At 37.6% G+C, this 23,545-nt stretch overlaps 1 protein-coding gene across 2 annotated transcripts in view; it reads left to right on the forward strand.

Moving 5' to 3' along the window:
• The window catches only part of astn1 (astrotactin 1), a 513,900-nt gene that overhangs the window by 270,372 nt on the left and 219,983 nt on the right, over positions 1 to 23,545 (forward strand). For both annotated transcript variants that reach the window (XM_088085587.1, XM_042497522.2), the window contains exon 18: positions 20,277 to 20,381. In XM_088085587.1, the coding sequence (XP_087941713.1) occupies positions 20,277 to 20,381 (105 nt within the window). The remainder of the gene's footprint in view (positions 1 to 20,276; positions 20,382 to 23,545) is intronic.

A 23,545-nucleotide genomic window follows, 5' to 3' on the forward strand; every position in this document is an offset into this window, starting at 1 on the left:
TTGTTTCTGCCCTTTATAACTTAATTACGTTTTCTATCAGTAATGTCAACAAGTTTGAATTTTAAGCTCTTATCTGCCGTCAGGAGTGCCTTTTCATTTGCAAGAACTCTAATAGAAATCGTTTGTAAATACATGAGCTGTCGCCATGGCCATTTTTGTTTTCAACCATAACTCAAATATAACATCTGAAGCTAAATTAAAATTCAATTTTCAATGCAGACCCTCAATGGTAATCACGTTTAGGAGGGGTTTTTAATTTATTCCTCGAAGCTGATTAATTGCGTGGAATTGCTCCAGCCATTTCCTGTGTTAAACGTCAGTTAATTAGGTGACAACATTGGATGGGATAATTAATTCAGCTGGGGGGGTCACAGGAAGTTAACAGAGGAAGAGAGCTCGGGCTGGGGGGTCCCAGTGACACAGACCTGCCTGCCGTGCAGCCACCTGCAGTCCCCATGTTTTAGACCTAATGAGACTGGAGGTTTGAGGCAGAGTGCTCCTCTTCAGACCTCATTTTTTAATATTTGAAAAAGAACTGGGCTGCAGTGGCCACTCAAGTGCTACAGCAGCACAATGCTGGGTGGATAAATAATGACCCCTGTGATCCACTGTGGAACAAGCCTCTCTATCAAAGGCTTCTGAGTATGAGTTGTTTGTCTTTAGAGGAAGGTGAAGGGCATCTAGAGCCCATCACTTATACCAGTTTTGTCTTTATTCCCTCACACACACACACACACACGCACACACACACACACACACACACACACACACACACACACACAGTTCAGGCTTTGATTCTCTAGCTGAAGCTGACCGAGACGCGTAATTTCTAAAGTACGTATAGTATATCTGTATTTTTTGATTTTTAATTCCCTTGGGGTTTCATCAGGCTAGATCTACTGTATGTGCAGTTTTTTATGGTATTTTTGGTATTATGTGCAAATGTATGGAAGCCCAGAGAGGCAAGCTGATTTTTCTTTATTTATTTATTTATTTTGCAGACAATAGATAGATAGTTTCTTTATCCTTAAACAGGAATATATCATATCACAAGAGTCAAAAAAAAAAAAAAAATGGTATATGACCACACCACAGGCTGAAATTCCAGAACAAGAGCTCATATGGCGGTGAGAACAAAGCACATGGATAGTCTATACTTATGTCCAGAAGGAAGGGGGATAAAGTACTGGTGAAGTGGATGATCTGGCTCTTGAGTGATAGTGAGTGCTTCTCGAATCAGGGATTAGATGACACCATCACATGGGGTAGAGACACCACCTGACTGTGACGTCGCAGCTAGCGCTTGTGCCATACTCCACAATGTTGGATAAAACCTGTATTTATACTCAACTCAGAAGTCCTTTGTGTACAATTTAGGGGGATTTAGTGGCATATAGCGGTAGGTATCGCACATTGGAACCAGCTGAAACGTCTTGTTAGAATTCCTTCAGTGATGATTGTCATTGCTGTTCAGGAGATTTTTATCAGGAGCCGAGGACTCAAACAGACGGGATAATTAACCCTTTGAATCCTCAGCAAATTGGTTTGGTTTCATTCAAAAACATGGGGAGAAGTCAAAGAGCAATTTAACAAGACATGGCCCAAAAATGAGCGGAAAATGAGCAAAGGATTAAAAGAAAATTACCTTAAAATATGAGGGAGAGAGAGAGAGAGAGAGAGAGAGAGAATTGAATAAAGAATAGATTAAACACATTTGAATGTAATTCCAATTCCACTTGTAATTTTTTTTTTTTTTTTACGTGAAACTAATGTCTGCGTGTTTTTACATTTATTCAACTTAAAATTGAGAGTCGTAAAAGAAAGGTTTATTCCTAATGTCAAAATTTTACAGCACAAAGAATAAATCAAACACACAGTGGAAAGTATTTTCAATTCCACTTGTAATATCTTCTCTAAATGAGAAACTAATGTCTGCGTGTTTGTACATTTATTTGACTGAACTATTTATAATTGAAACTGACAACTGAGAATAGTAAAAAAAAAAAAAAAGGTTAATTTCCAATAACAAAATTTTACAATGCAAAGGAAAAATTAAACACACTGTGGAAAGCTTTTTGAGCTCCACTTGTAATATCTTCTCTTAATGTGAAACTAATGTCTGTGTTTGCACATTTATTCGACTGAACTATTCATAATTGAAACTGAAAACTGCGAACAGTAAAAGAACGGTTCATTCACCACGACACATTTTAAAGTGTGAAGGATAAATTAAACACACAATTCCACTTGTAATATCTCCTCTTGATGTGAAACTAATGTCTATGTAAATTGTGATTTTGATACAGCTGTTGCTTAATCTTAAACATGCCTAAACAGTGCATGTTTTATTATACACCTCTTGAGAAAGAAATCATGATGTCAGTAAGACTACCACCAGCAGCTTATGAAATGCTTCAGTGGTTTTGGCTCAGGTGGGGTCGGCTTGGTTCAGTACAGCTTTATGTGCAATGTCAACATTCATTTCTTTTCATTTACTCATACCCGTAAACCTTGTATATTTTCAGATTTTAATAAGGCCCACAAAAAGGTGTTAATGAAAGCAAACTGTGCTGTCAGCTGCCTGTTTAACACACGCATCAGGACCGGGTTTATTTATAAGGAGAGCTGGAGACCTGTGTGGGCAGTGTTTAAATCCAGTAGAACGGGGATTTTGAGGCAGGCAGTGTGGCAGTGATTCATAGTTCAACCCAGAGTCCCTCTCTCCCCAAGTCCCTCATAATTAAAGTCTAAGCATATGGCCTTGTGACCACGCAAGCACAAAGGTATCTGCAGAACTTTTTTGGCATCTTATTTTGAGTCGCTGGCACGATGGTCCCTTCAGCCTTCCTTCAGCGCAGCGGAAATGAAAAGCGTGTCACCTTGAGTTGTCACAAGCCACATCTGCCACCCTAATTACCACGTGCTTAGGCTTATTGATAATTTGTTTGGCACTTAGGTTTGTAAGTGGTTAGCTATATTTGTCAGAAAAAAATGGCCTCATCAACACAGCCACACCTGCCATACTCCATATACTCATCGTTATGATACATATATTGTGATTTTGATCTAAAGCAGTCAGATGAGGTTGGTCAAAAGGCAGCAGAAGGTATAATTTAATGGTCAGTTAGCATAATGGTGCTGTGTGCAAAATGCCAGAGTGGGAACTCATAATTTTAGCATGCAAATGTTCACTGAGTGTAAGGCTCAGCATTTTTAACGGAATAGTTTAGTATATTTGCTTGCTAATTTCTGCCACTGTAATTAGCACCAGACAGAGATGAGACTGATGGGAATGTGATTAGCTTTGCCAGTTTTTGGTTATGAAACCAAAATACTACATAGTAGCACAAGATGAAAGGTCAAGGGATTACCAACATTTTTACAATTTACATTTTGGGAAACATGAGTTGAATTATCACAATGCATCCTATTTGTTGTCAAGACTTTTGAATCTGAACAAAAAGTGTCAACCCAATGGTGTCTGTACCAAGTTGTGTGTCAACCAATAATGAAAATGTTTAGATGTTATTGGATAAGGTTCTGGATGGTGGCACTAGTGTCAGGTCAGTTCAAGTCCATTTCATTTATGTAGCCCATTATCACAAATATTTATGATCTGCACAGCCTGTGACAATCAGTCTTGGACCCTTGCTTTGGATAAGGAAGAACTCCCCTTAAACAGGAAAAACAATTGGACAAAACCTCAGAGCAACTGAGGATTGATCCCTTCCCCAGGACAGACAGATGTGCGATAGATGTTGTGTGTACAGAATAACCAACACAATGAAATTACAGTACAGACAATCCATATGACATAATGGTGCACAGGATGGCAATGTATCTAGGAGGATGTCAAGCAGCTTCCAGGTGTCCCCAAACAGCTAGAGTGTGAGCCACATCCCCTCCTCTCCATCATGTCCCCTGAAAAGAGGACGGGTTAAACATATAAGATGCAAAACTCAAACATATCATTCACACACATAAGAAAATGGAACAAACAGAGAAAGACAGACAAAAGGAGAGGCCTGAAGACAAATCCAGATTCAACATGTGGAATGAGTATGGACTGCATAAATAATGGGTATAGCTACAGAGATGTCATGCATTGGTTTGTGGAATGTTGTTTAAAAACCTCAAATTGAGTTTTTTGGCCATTGCCATATCAGTTTTTTTTGGAGTAGTGGAGAAGTGACTATATTTGGATGAGAGGTTGCTGCTGTAGAGGAGAGGTGGATCTCATTCGCAGATTGTGCTGAGGCCTCACAGACAGCCTGACACTCAAGCGGCCCTACAATTAAATATACCTAATTTTGGACCTTAATGAAATGTAAATGGGTGAGATAAAAAAAAAACCCCTCCATACAGGAATGTAGAAATTATATATAGAGACCAAAACAGTTTTTTTTTTTTGTTTTTTTGTTTTTTTTTACACAGCTCTAAACATGTTTATTTCTGCTGCAAAGTTGGGTATTTTTCAATCTTCAGGACCCATCTGACAATAGCACACTGTTCCAGCATCACCATCTCCTCTGGGCAACATGTCGAAGTATCCTTGTGCAAGATACTGAACTCCAAATTGCTCCCGATGCTGCTTCATTGGAGTGTGCACGCATATGAACGGTTACTACCTAGTAGGTGGTACTCTGCCACCACTGTGGGAATGTGTATGTGAGTGGGTGAATGACACTTTGAGTGGTCGAAAAGACTAGAAAAGCACTACACAAGTACAGTCCATTTACCATTTACTCTTAATTATGTGTAACTTTAAACCATTAAAAAATTAAAGTGGGTGAGTTATATAAAATTCAACTTCTGTGCAGTTGTTATTAATGTTAGCTACGAAATTGTTTTTTTATACCAGGCTGTAAACATGTTTATTTCAGCTTTAAAGTTGGACATTTTGACATGGATATCTATGGGGACTAACTCGCTCTTAAAGTCAGCCTCAAGTGGCCATTAGAGGAACTACCGAAAACTTCAGTATCTGCGTCATTTTTTTCAAACCTCGGATGTGGCCACCTGTATAAATGCTATTTTGAAAGAACTAAGAATAACATAAAAATGTGCAGAGAAAGGAAGCCAGTGAGAGGAACAGGGACCACACTGCCTGCAGGGATTAGAGGACTCTCTGGACATAGCTGAAATCCTGTCTTTTTTGCACTAACAGTAGTTCACAGCAACACTAATGTTAGCTTTGGACATGGTCTAAATGTTGCTTCAGAGGCCACCAAGGACATTTTCTGGTTGAACATGGTCCATTGGAACAGTAATGTTGGGATTAGTGTAAGCATTTTGTGGAAAGTACCTGCCTGAAAAGAGACGAGCACAAGTGTTGAAGGCCTGTATTATGGTAATTCCTCACAGTAATTTTTCTTTTCCTTGAATTATGGAAAGCATTTGGCCTAGGCTCTAACCTAACCATCCCCATGGTGTCCGCTCATCGTTTCTGAGGGCCAACATTTGTTCCAGCAATTTTTTTTTCCCTCTTATCAGGATTGTCTGGGGAGGAAATCTGTGCTGCGCTGTATTACATTTAGTTTCCCATTAGATTAGAGAAAGAGCCTGCTGGATAACTCCTACTGTTCCCCGCCCTCCCGTCCTTTGCTTTTTCCTCACTCACTCACTCACTCACTCACTTTTCCCTCTCTCTTTCCCCACTAAATCATTCATTCCCAGACTTATCCGAGAGTGAAATGGAGCACAGGCCAGGCTAGTTAATGGGGTTCTATGAGCCATAAGATTACTTTCCTACCTGAGCTCATTCCTATGAATCTTCCTTAGAGAAGCGACTACAATAACAAACCACTTCCAGCCGTGTGGCAAAGTTACCAGGGGACTGTTGGGTGTTCAGACAGGCTACTGTTTCCATCAGCTCTGTGCTCTCAGTGTCTAGCATCAGCAAGCCCCTGCACTTGTCGGATTTTCTCTACCCAGCTTCCCGATGGGACAGAGTCACAAATGTTAACAAGAGAACTCAATGTACATTCCCCGAGCAGCCTAATTGGAGCTGGAGCAAAGATGGTCGGAGTTTTTTTCTTTTCTTTTTTTTTTTATTTAACTTTTTCTCAATGGAAATCACAAGTGATATTTAAGTTGTTTTTTTTTGCTGGCATTTTGGTTCACATCCAGCAACTCTGCTTCTCAGTGTGTTTTGCGGAGTCTCGTTACCTGGCATGCTCATAACCTGACTGGCCTATTTAGCAGCAGTTGTTAAAAATGTATCAGCACTTTGGCTGTGACCACGCTATTGGCTGTGACCAGACAGAACACTGACACCTGGACTGACACCTAAACTCACTGCCATTATCATGCTCACTGCCATACTAATAGTGTTGTGGCAACACCCAAACTGTAGGTCATGGTTTAGTCGAGTGGGGTTAAAATTCAGAACATTCATCTTTTTTTCAGTAGAAAGTCTATAGATAGAGGATGTAACATACGAAATTTAACCAAGTGCATTTGCTCAAGTATTGAAGTTCAGTACAATTTTGAGGTGCTTGTTCTTTATTAAGCACTCAATGCTATGTCATTTTATACTTCTACTCCATGGCTCTTTAGAGGGGAGTGTACTTTTAACTCCTCTACATAAATGCTCTGCAGACTAAGCAGTAGGGGTGGAAAATGTGCAAATCATAGGATAGCAAAGGAAAAACTCATCTTACTCTGTCTCCAATTATAAACCTGACATTACCCTGATATTTTTACCCTAACCCTAACCAGTCCCTAACCAGTCCCACTCCTCCTGCTTAAACCTAACAAATCCAACCAATGAAGGAAACAAGTATTAGCCATTCATAGGAAAAACAGGATGAATCATTCTTTTGCTTTCCTAGGATTTGGAACTTTTGGTTGTATGGCCAACATCTTCTACCTCAGTATTTGTAATTTTATATCACTGTAACAATATATGGCACCATTGATTGTTCTGTAAATTCAGTCAAGAAAAGGTTTCGAGTAACCGTACCATACTTTATCATATTTGAATATTTTCTTCTTTCGTTTGGAACGTTCATACAAGGAAAAAAAAACTTCCTCAGATGAGAAACTACTTGAATGAAAAACAAAAGACTCACAACAGAAAAACTAAAAAAATTTCAAAATGGAAGCTTGAAGGTACTGAGAACAATAATTTTGAGTGTTTCAGTTTTATGTGTCCATAACTTCACTCTCCATGTTTGCCAAAATCATCTTGCGAGGCAGCTGGATTCATGGGATCCCAAAATCATGTGAGAATTGTGAGATCATGTAAGAATCCAGCCCTGATTTGCTACATGGTGTACACCACAGTGTATACCATATTTCCCAACCTTACTACACAATTTTTTGCCTCTGTGCTGGGGATAGCTGTGGCCGGAGGCATTGTGCTCTCTTGATGTCTGTCCCAGTCTCATTAATCCAATTTCTCAAAAAAATAAAAAAATGAGGGATTTTCAGCATATTTGGTACAAATGTCCACATAGATGCAGGAATGAAGTGATTAGATTTTGGTGGTCAAAGGTCAAGGTCACTGTGACCTCGTCTGTCACATTCTCGTGAACGTCATCTCTTGAGAACGCCCTAAGTGAACTGTTTCAAATTTGGCAAACATCCACTTGGACTCAATGATAAACAAATTAAATTATGGTGGTCAAAGGTCAAGGTCACTGTGACCGCATCAGTCAAATTCTTATGAATGCAGTATCTCAAAAGCACCTTGAGTGAAGTTCCTTAGATTTGGCACAAACTTGTACTTGGAGTCAAGGATGAACTGATTATAAATAGTTATTTTTTACCCAAACCATAATCTTACTTCTCATTTTATGTTTTTAAAAAGTATTTTTTTGTGTGACTTTTTTGTCTTATTTGAGAGGACAGATATTAGAGAGAAAGGGGGAGAGCGAGGGGATGGCATCCAGCAAAGGGCTGCAGATGGAATTTAACCCATGGCCGCTCTGGTAAGGACATAGACCTTTGTACATGGGGCGTTTGCTCTACCAGGTGAGCAACTGGGCACCCCTTACTTCCAGTTGTAACAAAGTACTGTATTTGCCTTTACCTAAAGTAGTTTCAGTGACGAAATCTATATTTCTTGCAGACAAGGAGGTTTACTTTGAAAGGGCAAATATGCATGGAATGAAAGGAAATTGACAGGCCTTTCTTGAGTGTCCAAAAGTGACACTAGGGATGCCTACAATATATAGATTGAACGAACGCCACTGACCAAGCTGCCACATTTGCCGAATTGGGAGTAAGAACATGTTGTTTATTTTGAATAAGCAATTTAGTTCAACTTTTCAGAGATTTGAGAGATTTTGTGGAGAGGACTTGCCCCCCTCCGGGACCTTGTATGTAATTGCACAACAAAGTCATTCTGTGTGACAAGGTGCTGGAAAATTAGAAAATTCAGGCGCATGAAGAGAATGAGGGGGAAAAAAAACTATCCTACTTTCATGCAGCTTAACTTGGTGTTTTATCTTTCCATTTGAACAATGAAAAAGCAGACAGGCTAACAAAGACAGATTGCTAAGCAAAAAACTCCAATAGTTGAGAATTGAACTCTGGTCCTCATTGGGGGATTCATAGAAAGACTGGAGAGTTTACATCCCAATGGACTACTTCATAGTCTCTCACAGAGCCGGAATATTGATCCGATTTTGCTTTGATTTATGTAACTGCTATGCACTCAAGGCTCAGCATTGTCCTGCCTATATGAGTCCAGAAAATAAAGCTTGAAGACAGCTCTGCCTTCATTCTGCGACAACACATTCACAGCAGGAAATAAAACAGCTTTTAAAATTTTCAGCTCTCATGTATAACATGCAGCTCCGTGCCCTTCATGAGTTTTACATTTAACATCGCCATTATTCACGCAGTTAGCCTTATTAGACTCCCCCGCCATGCATTTAATCTGCATTAGTAGAGCTGTGACCAGTGTAGCCCATTCTTTATCAAATTCTACAACTGAGGAAAAGTTTTTCTGAGTCACTCTGAGCTCAAGTGTAGAACTATATAAAAAGGATCAATTTTAAAAGTATAATTCATGTCATTTTCATTGTAGATATAAAAAACAGTATGTTCACTCTGAAAACCTATGTACCATACAATAAATATGTGCCCACCTTAGAATTAAAATAGGTTCTATCTGCGTCCTGAGCAGTTTTGAGATATTGAGCTTCACACTTTTTTGCATTCCAAATAGTAAAAAGGACCTTCTTGTTTTTGTTAAGGAAGTCAGTCAGAGCAATAAACCTACCCTGACATGATTTTTAGGTTTGCTCAATCTCTATAAACTAATGGATCAGATCAGAAGCATCCTGGTTTCCGTTTGTAGTTGGAGTAGTTTTACCCAACATATGTGAGTGAGCTTCGGTTGCATGAAGGTACACAGTCCATGTTTAATGCAAAAGAGGGGTAATACATTGGCCGAAGGGCTATCTTTGAACCCGTTGGCTGCCATTTGATGACTTAGCTTTATATTAACTTTTTTTTCCAATTTATCTGCAAGAGAGATTAATTGAAATGCTGTCTGGACCTGTTCAAGTCTTGGCCTGGATATCCCCCAGCTATACCAGAACCCCCGAAAGAGTGGCCATTGCCCCCAGAAGCTATCCAGTCCAATAGCCAATAGGGTCAGGTATTGAGGTCTGAGGAGCCAAACCAATTTTTAGTTGAAAAACTGAAAATAATTGGGAATAAGGAGCAACAACACCTGAATTAAACATGTCTCCCTAGTTCTTATTTAACAAATTAAGCAAAAACATCAATAGTTCATTGGGTAAAAGATAGCAATACTGATCAGTAAAGAAAAACAGTAACAGTAAAATTTTGTCAAATTCAAAACTTTATAATTCTCAAAAAGGGTTGGAGACACAATCTGTGGTCCAACTAAACAAAAACTAATTCAACATCAGACAGATCAATAACATCCATCATAATCATTTGACATGATTGGCATGAATAGTGAATAGAAACTACTTCTGATTATTTATATAGTTCTTTTGTCACTTTGTAAAAGAGGTTTTGATTCAAGTATCTGAGGTGTGTCCCATCTTTCATTTTATTGTTCACAGTGTTAAACATGGTAGAATAACCATTCAATATAATGCATCCAATAAAACACCACCACACATGTACAGCCACAAGGCAACAAATAAACCACTAAAGTATCTTTTTAAGGCAGTGTTTATTACATGGCTGTTGTATTGCATTGCTTCACGTTGCATCACACAGGTGTTTCTGGTCGCTTAGGGTATTTTTATGTTGCTGTTTGTCAAAGAACTTCACAGGCCAGACTGTTGGGTAGTTCAAAGAGTTACTTACTCTGAAATCCACCTTTTTTTAGTAAATGATGTGTACACTCACCTTATTACACTATTAATTCACCCTGGTCCCAGAGGTCTTAAAACAGAAGTTATTTTCCTTTTGCAGAAAAAAAAAGTAATTCTTTCCTCCAAATGTCTGTGAAAAATCTATGGTCTCCCCGGTACAACTTGCCCCCAAACTGTGAGGCAAATTTATCCCCTCCCATTGCTCCACTAGTGCCAGAGCTTTAAAAATTGCAAAGACATTAATAGATAGGGAACATACAATCTATAGTAGTAGACATACTACTACTACTACCAATACTATAAAACTAATAGAAATAATTTATTGTGGTAATCAGTGTGTCATTTTTTAAATTTTTTTTTTTGACAGGGGGTGTGTTCCCACTAAAATACGTAGTAAATTTTCTCGTTGAAATAATGCATCAAATTCATCAACTTGTTACTTAATGTTGCAATGGCAGCCATTTCTATATCCATCTGGAATATTTTCAAGTATAAATATCTTCTACTCTTGTCAACCTTCATTTTGTTAAATAAGGGAAAATTAACTTGATAAGCCTTAATTGTTCTTATTTAATTATATAAATTTGATTATAACACAAATCTGATGCTATTGTTTTTGCTGTTCATGCATAACAGTCTTGCATTTTGACATATTTCTCAGTTTTGAGATCAATAAAGTATATCTATCTATCTATCTATCTATCTATCTATATCTATCTATCTATCTATCTATCTATCTATCTATATAAAAATGTTGCAGACCCCTCCTTTGATTGATGCCTGAAATTTGACTGAAGTCCAGCAGTGAAGTTCTTGCATTTGTTTTACCTTCCCCTCATTGCAGACTGGCAGGCTCCACTGGGAAAAAAGTATGTGCAGCTGAAGATGGTTAAACTCATTGATCAGCTTGTTTGACTGGCATATGGTATGTTTTCATATAATTTTTGGTGGTTTAGCTGGTCATACCAGCTTCTGATGGTCACTTAAGCTGGTTTATCCATTGAGGGTCTGGAAGGATTGTCCCAATGCAGAGGGGGAGATTTTAGTCTCTGCCCTTTGTAATTCTGTTTCCAGAGGCACTTAAAACATAAATTTATCATAAAATATAAAGTGCAAAGGAGAATGATGCATCTCATATTCACAATGCAGAATCACAGTACAGTTTGAGTGCCTCAAAATATGGTTTGTTGCAGTATTTGAATAGATGTCTTTGTCACTCAGCCTTCAGCCTTCAGCCAAAGTTATTGTTGTTCTGCACCAGAGCTGTACAGAAACACAGTTAGGCTCATGACAGTGTTACATGTTCATATTATATTATTGAATATTACATATTAGCTCCATTATAAACTACTCTAAAGCAAAAAAATAATAATAATAATTTTGAGGCTTTTTAAACTTTTTTTTCACAAAGGAAATCAGCTGCAGCACATAAGCACAGCCCCGACCAAGCTGCTTCCCTTAAAAGGCTCTGGCAGCGACTGCATGGAGAGAGCCTGTGAACTTGGGATGTTTGCAAAGTGAAGTTCAGTCAAATTAATCATTCTGTCAGACAATGAGAGCAGAGCACCCCAGGGCTAAAAGGGAGACAAGGCCTTTCAGCGAGAAGAAGAATACGCTGCGCTACTGTATATGTTTTGGGCTTGTTATTCATTTTCACTGAGGGAGGCGGGGGATGGGGATGGGGATGGGGATGGGGATGGGGAGGTTATGTAGTGGTGTGCTCTCGCTCTCTCGGTGCCGGGGAATATATCTATCGTTCCGGGGAGCCATTTCCCATAAGAGGGGATAAATGGATGTAGCTGAAGGTGAGGACAATGCAGGAACATCACATTTAGAGGCTTATTCATCAAGTTCATAGGTGGTGTCAGGCCTCTGCGAAATGTTGCATTTTCACAGCATGCTTGCAAAGGAACTGTTAGTGGCCTTGCTCACATCCCAGTACTCATCATGCTTCATATCTAATTTGTGTCGACATGTTTATGCTCAAAATGGGTCATACGGGGTTACATTTTTACCTCAATTTAATGTTGTTTTTTAGATAATTGTTCCAACTTCCATTAACTTTGACCAGGACCATTCCCAACCCCATCTAAGCCTTGTCTTAAGTAACTGAACTAATATTTATCTCTTTCAGATTTTTGGACTTAAACAGGCAGTTCACCCAAAAATGAAAAATACATATTTTTTCTTTTACATGTCGTGTTATTTATCAGTCTAGATAGTTTTGGTGTGAGTTGCTGAGTGTTGGAGATATTGGCCGTAGAGATGTCTGCCATCTCTCCAGTATAATGGAACTAAATGGCACTTGGCTTCTGGCACCTAAGAGCCAAAAAAATCAGTTTGAAAAACTTACCAGCAATGTCTCTTTTCAGAAATCATGACCTAGTTACTCAAAATAATCTACAAACCTTGTTTCATGTAGGAACTATTTTCTGTCTACCAAACTACATACACCCACCCACAGTATCACCACGCAGAAGGAAGCGTACATCAACTGTTGGCTACCACTGAGTTAGGTAATGTTACAGCTGAGTCAAGGAGAATGCCATTATAGTTCACATCTTGCCGCGTCACAAGCAAGAGCCTTTCGTCCATGAGTAGGTACTTGTCTCCATCTGCACTGTGACACAGAGGGTGGGTGTAGTGCGGTAGAAAGTTTGGTTGTCAAATGTTTCAATTTTTGATTTGCGATTGATTACAGAATTGCAACAAGTTGCACTTCAAATCACGTTTTCACTTCCATTGTTTTGCATTTCAAAACTTACCAGATTGTCTTAAGGATAGCAAAAGAATGCACTAGGACTAGTATAAAGTGAGCATGTCTGTTAAGGGAAGACTCATGAGTACACACAGAACAACTTTTCATGCAGATATCTTGAGGTCAGAAGTCAAGGGACCCCTGTAAAATGGTCATGCTATTGAACCATCGCCAAAATTTAAGCTAACTTTGGAGCATTATTCAGCCCTCTTACTGACATTCTAGCATGAAAGGGTTGGTACCACTTGATTCCATAGTTTCATATGATACCAGTATCATCACTCTAGCTTAACCCTTTGAAACCTTAGCAAATTGGCTGGATTTCATGGGAGGACGGCAACAAACAACTTGAGAAGAAATTGTCCAAAAATTAGCAAGAAATTACTAAAAAGAAGAAAATGACCTGAAAATACTATGATGAGAAAAGTAAAACAAAACAAAAAAACAATGAAAACCAAGAAAATGACCTAAAGAAAGTGCTAAAAGAGTATTTTTTAAAATTTTCTCAGTTACATCTATTTAAATGTGTGATTTAGAGAAATAGTAATATAGTTTTACGGACATTTTACCCTAATTTTTTCATTATATCTATATTTTCACTATATCTGTAGAATATATATATATATATATATTCTACAGATATAATATTTTCCCACTACTGCTTTAATAAACTGATTTATTTTGTTCAAGGCATAATTACATCAACCAAGGAGGTTATGATTTCAGTCTGTTTTGTCTGTCTGCAGCATTACGGAAAAACTACTGACCGCATATGCATAAAATTTGGTGAGAGGGTCTTGCTCAGACAAAAAAAAAAAAAAATACAATTTGGAGCAGATCCAAATGCTGAGGCAAATTTTTCTCACTTTCATTAATATTGTGAGAAGGTGCGTTTGGCTTTCCACAAGCTTATGTTATGTGAGTTTAGATAGGTTTGCAGAGCTGTATTCATCTTTATATTGTCGTATTTTCATGTCTCACATTTTGTATCTCATACACCTTTCAGAAATCTCTCATCTTTACACACATTGCTTTCATTTTTCCTCTCTCTTTCCTTTCTTTCATGTCTGTGGTTGCAGGGAAATGTGTCTTAGTTACAAGCATTATCCAGATACCTTCTGGATGTGCTTGCGAAATCGGTGGGGGCAGTCATGGTGATGTATGGCTATAATCCCATCGCTGCAGCATGACACGGCTGTCAGTTGCCATAGGAGACAAGATGATTTATATTTCACAGCGTTGCTAATGGCCCCACATAAGTGATGTTAATGTTAAAGGCCTGATTCTGCATTCTTATTAAAAAATGAGGAGGCTCCTGCCTCTAATTGGAACAAATGAAGACAGACACTTTTACCGGCTTAGGTTTCATAATGTCACATTTGCAGTGATGAAATCGTTTTATGTATAACGCCATAACCAAAGGAGAGGGCAAGGAGATAATTTATTCACTCCATGTCATGTTCACTAAGAATCTGTGCTCTATCACTCCATGCTCTATCTATAATTGATCTGGTAAAAAAAAGAGGCTGATTGGTCCTTTAACGCTAACCTGTCCTAGAACAGCTTGGTCTTTCCCACTGTGATGCATGATGAATGTTTCCTCTACCTCATGTGTCCCATTGCAGTTTCATTTACACCATGTGTTGTTGTTTATCTGCCACTAAACAGGTTGCTTGTCACCAGACCAAGATGCATGTGCAACATTTGATAGACCCTGCAGTGCATCAAAGTGAAAAACATTCCTACATGGGTGACTTCCTCAGGCAACGGAGATGGGCATTATTGATCTGAGCTCGAGAAAGTATTGGTAAAAGCAAAATCAATAAACTGGGCTTCACAGGAACACAGTGTTAAAGCTACATTAAATAATATTTACAGTATGACAGTATTGGCTTTAGCTTAACTGAATAGTTTGCATTTTTTTTTTTTGTGAAATCTTATTGGAATCTGCAGTGATTGAGAAACTGATTTGGGTAACTCTAAATTCCCTACCCTTCATTTTGATTTACCCTTCAGTGAATGATCCTCTAGACCATTTTAACCACAAAAATGGGAATGTCACCAATGTCATTACACCTGCAAGGTTTTAGTCATCCTATGGTAAAAAACAAACAAACAAAAAAAACACAAAGACAAATTTCCTGGCCAAAAACATCAAATTCACCTTGGCATTTTTGAAGATAAATTCAACATGCAAAAGTTGGAATTGGGCTATCTTTCTTCTCTAACACCATCAGCATTAGGCTGAGCAATCTTCCCGCACCATCTGAACTCGTTTTTTACTTACAAACACAGAAAGTTTATTGAGTTATTCTGTAAGAAATTCAAAGTGTTTACTCAACCATTAAAAGTCCAGTGTTGTTCAAAAAATTAGATTCCAATCTGCACTCACATGGGAGGAATTTGGTTTTTAAAAAAAGGCTCATTAGATTGCTATTTACTGCAGAACTTTGGAAAAAAATCTTGCAGCAATTAATTCCATCCAACAGCAGTCATGTTTCTTTAACAAAATTATTTAAAAATGTTTTTAACTGTTTGGTGACGATTTACAGCGAATCCACCGGTTGCAGAAAGGTTGATTGTATAGAGATCTATGAGAAAATGACTCTACTTCTTATTTGATTTATTGCCTTAGTAAACATTTTCTTAATGAGATTATGGTCTCATTAGGTCCCTAGCTGTGGGTTTTCTTCAACAAAGCATGATGCTCTTTCTGTAAATTATGGTCCCATTTGGAGGTAAATAGATGATAAAGCAGGGATAAAGTGGCTATCTACTGATTGACGAGTTGCTACCATGTCCTCACAAACGGCACCGCCCTCTTTTCTCAATATGGTCCACTTAAAAAACCAAGATGCTGACCGCCACAATAACAAACTTGAGGTTTTAAAGGGGAAGACCATAAACCAAGGGGTGATCACCTTAGGCTGTATATAAAGATGGATGACGTGCCCCCATTTACCCCCGCTATTCTGAAGTGAGATTAAAATATGAGATATATAAGATACGGGTGTTGCCATCTTTCAGGGGTGATGTCATTGAGGGCTGCATTCACCACAGTAGCAATATACATGGTGCGGGAGTAAGCGCCGTCTGACCAATCGCAATCAGCCCCATTAATAGCTCATTAAAACTGGACTTATCGTGAAAATAAACACTTGAACAAACATCAGGGTAATGAGAGAACTTCCTTTAGTGACAGAAACCATCTAACCATCCAACTAAACCAAAATTTAGTTGTTGTGTACGTTGAGTTTTTAGTTTGGCCTGTGTCCCATTCACTAACATGGTGGGGCGGGCTTTAAGACCTCTGCTGCAGCCAGGTACCAAGGGGCGATCGAGATTGAAAAACTACAATTTGGGGGGGCTGTCATGTTGTCAACATTTATGGTAATCACGTTAACTACATCCACTTTTGTACAGTCTATGGTCTAGACAATTCTGTGATCACCAACTATACCATTATCAAACCATCCCATTTTAAGAACAACATTGCGAAAGTTTTCTACACAAGCATAGTAATTTTTTAACCCCAAATGATACTCTTCATATGCTTCAATCAGCCACATATACCTTGTTCTGTCACAAAAGACTATAGTCTCATTGATTCTTTTCTCAAGGGGATTAAACAAATGAATGATTGGATGTGTCTGAACCTTCTCCAGCTAAATGAAGACAAAACCGGAGGGCTGAATATTAATGTTCATCTCCAGAGAATTGGTGTCTGAAAACCACCAATCAAGTCAGGAATCTTGATATAAACTCTCACTCAGAGTTTAACTTTAACAGCCAAATCAATACCAAAGTCTGCATTCTGCCATCTAAAACACATAGCAAGAATCAGAGGATTGATGTAGGCATAACCTATAGGGAAATTAATCCTTTCATTTCTACACGGTTAGAATACTGTAATGGTCTTTTCTCAGCTGTTTTTTTAAAGATCTCAAGAACAACTTTAACTTATTTAGAATGTTGTTGCCAGAGTTTAGTTACTGTGTACCAAAGAGTGGATGTTAGTCTTTGTTTTTGAATATAAAGCCCTTCACCTTCTCATACTGTCTTAAATGTGTGCAAAAACAAAACAAAAAACTAACCTATGGTTTCAGTTTGATGGATTTGATCAAATCTTTATTGAATCTGAAACCTTTCTAGTCCATGTAAAAAACATTCCAGAAAGCAGTTTATGTGAAAACTCTGAGTATGTTAACCCTGAGATGAGGGGGACTCTGTGATATCTGTTCCAGAGAGAGAGTTAAGACAAACTGAATCAATCACTATGGTAACTGACTCTGTGAACATATCTGTATGTCTATATTTCTATAAGAAACACCGAGTTTCAACCTGTCTCCTCCCACCAAAATATAATAAAACAATAAAATAAATCTCCAATAATAAATTAATTTTAGAAAGCATCCAAAAAGCTAAAATACTACCATACAAAAAAAAACAGTAAACAAAATCAATAATAAAATATCACTTAGCTAAATGAAAGAAATCATAGTAATTCTCAGTTCCATGAAGAAAGTTAATATTGTGTTAATGGTGAGTGCCTTATATTTATATTAAACGATAATTTACTCAGCAGGATATTAGGCGAGAGGACATATATGTGGTAAAACAGCATTCTGTTGGGGTTTTAAATGACTACATGTTGAAATAGCCACTATATTTACTTTGTTTAACATCAAATATAAATAAAACCAAAGTAAAGTCGGCCTACAATCATGGCTGAGTGAAATATTATGTCTTACCTTTCTGAATGATATTTTTATAATTCATCTTCAGTTGCTTCCAAGTGCATTTCCCCCCCTGTGGGATTGCACCTAAATGAAAATCAAAATGTATTCAATCCACCACTTTTTCACCTGCATGCTATTATTTTAATAAAGTGCAGTTAATATTAAGTCAGTGGACACGTGCATTCAATACACATTGACACAAATGACACGGGCAGCGATTTTCTCCCATGCTGCTTTTCTCTCCTTAGCTGCTGCAGCGGTGTTACTTTTATTTCTAAATATGGGTTCATACTCGCCGTAGGCAGCATGAGGACCTCTAGTTCAAGTGGGGTAAAGTAGCTTGGTTTCTTTTTCTCAGTGGTTGCCATGGTGAATCAAGGTATCAGAGCTACATTGATAATGGCTTTTTATTGAGGTTGTGCTCAACTCAGGGTGAACATGCTCAGAGTTGATTGAACTATTTCAGATCAGCAGTTCTGGAACTGGAATATCCCCCTGATCCTGGGGAAAAACCCTAATGACCTTGATTATCCTTTGACTTGTCCTCTAGTGTTAACTTTTCACTTATCCTGCAAAATCTTCCAATATCTGCTAAATGTATTCGCACAAACTTTGGTTCAGACATCCATTGTTTCCAGGAGATTAATCGGTTAAACACTGATGTGATTTTGAGTGACATGTTTCAACAGCTGTTTAGCAAATTGCCATGAAATTTGGTACACACCTTCATGTACCCCTCTGGATGATGTGTGATCATCTTGGTGATTCCCAATTTAGCTATCTATATGTGCATATGTATATATTGTAGATACTACCGGTAATAATTTAGTTTAACTGTTGATAAGATAAACGAGAGTCTATTTCTGTGTGTAATAAGTAGTATATATTATGGTTAGAATTGTGAATGTTGAGATATAGGTATGTGTATGTGTACGTTGGTACATATACAACAAGCCTTTAATTTATATAGGGTAGTTTTTTGATAACAGTTGAATTATGTAATAAAGGGGAAGGATTAAGTTTGTTTATACTTCTTCCTACTCCCTTTCACACATGTAAATCAATGCAAAAAAGTGAAACCAGAAAATCTCTTTGTTTGTCTTGACAGTGTTGCCTCTTCCCAGTCACAGAATGGTGTCCTGTAAAATTAAATACTACAGCTGATATATTCCGCTGGTGGCAAAATTTGTCATTTTTACTGCCTAACTTGGAAATCAGTGCTGGCTAAAAATGAAAAATCTGCTTCCTGAATGTAATGAACATTAGTAATATAAATACACAAGGAGAGATGAGATTTGATGTCAGCTTTGGAGCTCAGAGAGTATGAAATCAAATTTGAACCAGATCAAGTTGACAAAAATTAATCCCAAACAATTGTGATAATTAGTCATCATTTATCAAGAAAAAGCAAACCAAATATTCACTAAAGACTGCATGAACAAAATCTCTCAGATTCAGCCTCATTGACGTCTCTTTCTTGTTGTTGCTGTTGTGTCTGATTGAGCCGAGGCTGTGACATCAACGTAATTACTCCTCATTATGCATTAATCACGCCCTTCTCGTTGTCAGTGGGATATTTTTATATGGGATAAAATGTGAATAGTGTTAATCACAGAAAATTGTCCTCTTTGTGAGAGGTTGTAGATTGTAAATCAAGACGTTGTTATGCCATTGTATTGTCTCACAGCTGTTTTGATCGCTTCATGATCTCTGTTAAATGTTGACAAAGCGCTGAGGATCACATGCACATTTCATTGTGTTTTTATTGCTTTTAGTAGACAAGATGGACAGTAATGAGGTGTCAAATCTGAGATTCAGACTTCATTTTTATTACAAATATAGTCTTTGACTTGGGTTTTTTTTTATACATCATCTATATGTGATCATATTCAGTATCAGGCAGGGACCTTGTGCTTCAAAGAGGATGCTGCAGAAATTGCTGAAAATTGGTTTTCGATTTGACACAATTTCCTAAGAGAGAAAAGTTGAAGGCGTCTGGTTGAAAATATTTGCGTTTAATATAAATGTGCCGTATGTTCAAGTGAGATGTCGGCCTTCGCTTTCATCAAATGCTGAAGACTTCAGCCGACTATATCGCTATTTCTGAATAGATTTTATGTTAATGTTGCCATTTCCTGTGTGTGTTTTCTGGAGATGGGGCTCCACTTTGATCTAACACTGGAGACTTTGCTTTCTACTCTCGCCTGCCATCTAATATAATATTAATATTTAGCAAATATTCCTCCTGATACTTCAGGTAAAGTAAACAAGAATGAGATGTAGAGCCGTCCTTTGATCTAGCGGCGAAGACTGGAATCTGTTCCTCTATAGGAGTAAAGAAACACATTTATAGTACATTTTTTCTGTTTGTTTTTTACAGGTGTGGTGGAGATCTCCCCTGAACTTTGCTATATTTTAGCTCCAAGGCTTGCTTCCATATCAATAAATGTGTTTTTTTATGTGTTATTGCAGGTATGGTGAACTACAGCGAGGTGTCTGGCTACCCCCTCGTTCAGCACTGGAGTCTTCGTTCTGTGCTGTACCACGTCAAACTCAATCAGTGGGTCCTCTCTCAAGGTAAATCACTCTGCACTTCTGGCTATTCATTATATATATATATACATATATATTAGTGCTGGGCCGTTAACGGCGTTAACGTGGGATTCTTATCGCGCGATAAACTATTCACTAAGTTGGGTCTATACAGTGAGCAAGGCACCAATTTCACTTTGTTGTTTAAGCGCGGATGTATACCTGGTCGAATTACGCGGAGGCGTGAAGAAGGCGGAAGCTGGTCTGCCTGAGTGACAAAGCTGCTGACTGTTAATGGTCTTCTTCATGACCTCTAATGTAGGCCCACAGTTCAGTTAGGGTCATGTTATCAGAGGCTGCGCCCTCTGCTGTTCATTCCAGTTAGCAGGAAAAAGCTTTTTCCACATGGAGACAGAACCTGTGTTCCTAAATGTCTGTGTTTAACAAAATAAAAAAAAGTTAAACACCAAAGTAAATCTTATGAAACATTATTTTTCTGTATCAAATATTATAGTAGTACAGCTTTCTCAAGCAGTTTGTGATGCATTTTCATTATTTAGATAGATAGATATTATTTTGAATGTCTTTGGCAAAATTCAAATCTATAATTTTAATCTAGATTCATCTAGATTAACTACAGGATTGCAGTGAGATTAATCTAGATCAAAAAAATTAATCTATGCCCAGCACTAATATATATATATATATATATATATATATATATATATATATATATATATATATATATATATATATATATATAATTTGTTATTACTGGTAGTTTATTGATGCTGGAGGAAACCGGGCCCAGGCCTCCGTGGCATAAACTCTCACGTTCTCGGCGGAGAAAAACAGCACCCTCGGCTATCAATTATTTATCACGTTGTAATTAACGTGACACATCAGGGTTTGAAGCTCATCATAACAGTTTGGGTACTTTGTTTCATTTCTTTTTTTTTTTATCAGCCATGTGATTAACGGGCAGGCTGTCACATTTCAGTTTGGCAGGCATGTATATCTTGTGCTTAAAAGCTGCATAGCCGGATTTATCTCACATGGCGTTAGTGCTGGAGGAAGGTCTGGCTGAACCCATCGTTATTTCACACGAAGGGGAAAACAATTCTCTGGGTTGTTTGTTACTCTATAAACGACTCACAGTCGTCATGATTGGTGTTAAGTCCAGGATGCAGTAGAGGTGCACTTGGAAAATGGGGTCAGGTGGGAACTTATTTTGGGGGCAAGTGCTGGCATTAACCCTTAGGGCCCGCTTTAATATTACACACAATCGTATGGCTTTGTGCACAAATTGCCCTTTTCAAAATCAAGCTTTCAAAAATATTACACATCAGTATTATTTCATACTTTCATTCATTTTTTCAATCAACTTCAGTCCTAATCATAAATATTAAATATTCATCGATTTTCAGATTATTAACTCTTTAAATGCCAGTTTTTTGTCTTGATACCACTATGTTTTTAGGTTAAAAAAAACCCACACATACACACACACACACACAAAAAAAAAACAACACAAAAAATACAATATTTTCAATATACTAAATGCTAAGAATTATTATTTTTTGATTATCACAGCAAGGATATTTCAGTTATTTTCAGCAACATTGATTATGACAGTGCAGCTAGTGGAAATAGCATATATTTTCTCCATCTGCCAAACATGGTAAAAAATTATGTCATCAGGTTGAAAATAGTAAAAATTCCAAATTTCAAAGCAAAAGCCCAGAATAACACCCAGAAATAATACAATGCATATTTTAATACTCTGATTGCAGTTTTAATTGTTTGATTGGCACATTTTTTGCACTTAACAGTATGAGTGTGACAATTTTGTTTACACAGTTTATTTATTATTGTAGGAGCTGAGCAGGAAATTCAAAGATTAAACAAAAACACACAATCTTGCCAAAAATGTATGTGCATAAAATGCACTAAACAGTAGAGTAAAGAATAGCATAAAATGGTACTCAAGGTAAAAGTACCTCAGCATTATACTTAATTGCTCGAGAAAAAGTACATAGTTACATCCCATCACTGATTTGAGACCCTGTCCATGAAGTGTTGGAAAATAAAGAATAAAAAATTGTCTGCAAAAGAATACACATTTGTAAATCTGTTCTTGTCAGCAGCAGTTTTATGGTAATAAAGTTCTTGAACACATAAAGACCATCATCACAGGGCAATTTTGCAGTGTGGTGTTTAAAGGTTCAAGTTGGGTCCATTATATCAAATTAAAGCCTTGTTGAAACAGTCAATTACAGAGCGATTGTGGTTGTTGCTGCTTAGAGCACTACTCCGAGCAAACCCTGAAAGGCAATAAATGGGTCGGGGTCAAGTTCTCTTTAATCACAAATTAGCAAAATGTCACTTCAAAAGGGCACAAACTAAAAAGCTGCTCAAAAAGCAGCGCAGCCAAACAAGAGGACCACAGAGCAGCAAGACACGGCGCCCACTGACTTCTAATTGCTACCTCAAGTCCGCTGTTAATTTTATAATCACTCCTAATCATTTTTAATATCCAATAGATATGGAGGCACACATAGTCTGTTGTGAAGACAGATGTATCCAAACAAGGTGAAAATAAACCGGCATAAACATTTGTTTGTCTCGGTTACAGCTTGAAAGCTGAAGTGGAATGCACAGGTATTCAGCAGTCGACTTAAAGCTGGGCTTTCCAGGGAGCAGCCAAACCCAGAGCCTAATAATGGGATGCTAAAGTTAGGTTAGCACCTCACAGAGCAATGCAAATACCTAGTCGTTAGTGTCATAGCCTGGAGGAATGAATGTTTCTTTACTTAACCTGAAATAGAAAAGCCTTAAATAGATGAACACATCATATAATGACAGGGGGAGAGACAATTAAAGATTATAGAATATGCCATCACCTGGGTAGAAAACAAATTGTTAACAGAGCATTGCTCAAAAATACAGTTTCAATACAATGCCACAATCCAGTTTCCATAAAGTTTTGGCATTTTATGTTTCTGAAATCCACAATTATGTTAAATTTGCATGCATCATAACAACATTTCTAGTAACCTTTGATTACTTGTATTAAATTGATTTTGTATTGGGATATGGAAGGGAATGATAGATAGTGTGACACGTATACCTACAAGCAGCAAAAATAGCCATTTTTTAGGAAAACATTGTTGGCATTTCCAGCAGCAATTATGTCACCAAAACCATTT

The sequence above is a fragment of the Plectropomus leopardus genome, chromosome 12 (genome assembly GCF_026936395.1).
Source record: "Plectropomus leopardus strain MGB_pleo_1.0 chromosome 12, ASM2693639v1, whole genome shotgun sequence".
In the NCBI taxonomy this organism is placed as follows: Eukaryota; Metazoa; Chordata; class Actinopteri; order Perciformes; family Serranidae; genus Plectropomus; species Plectropomus leopardus.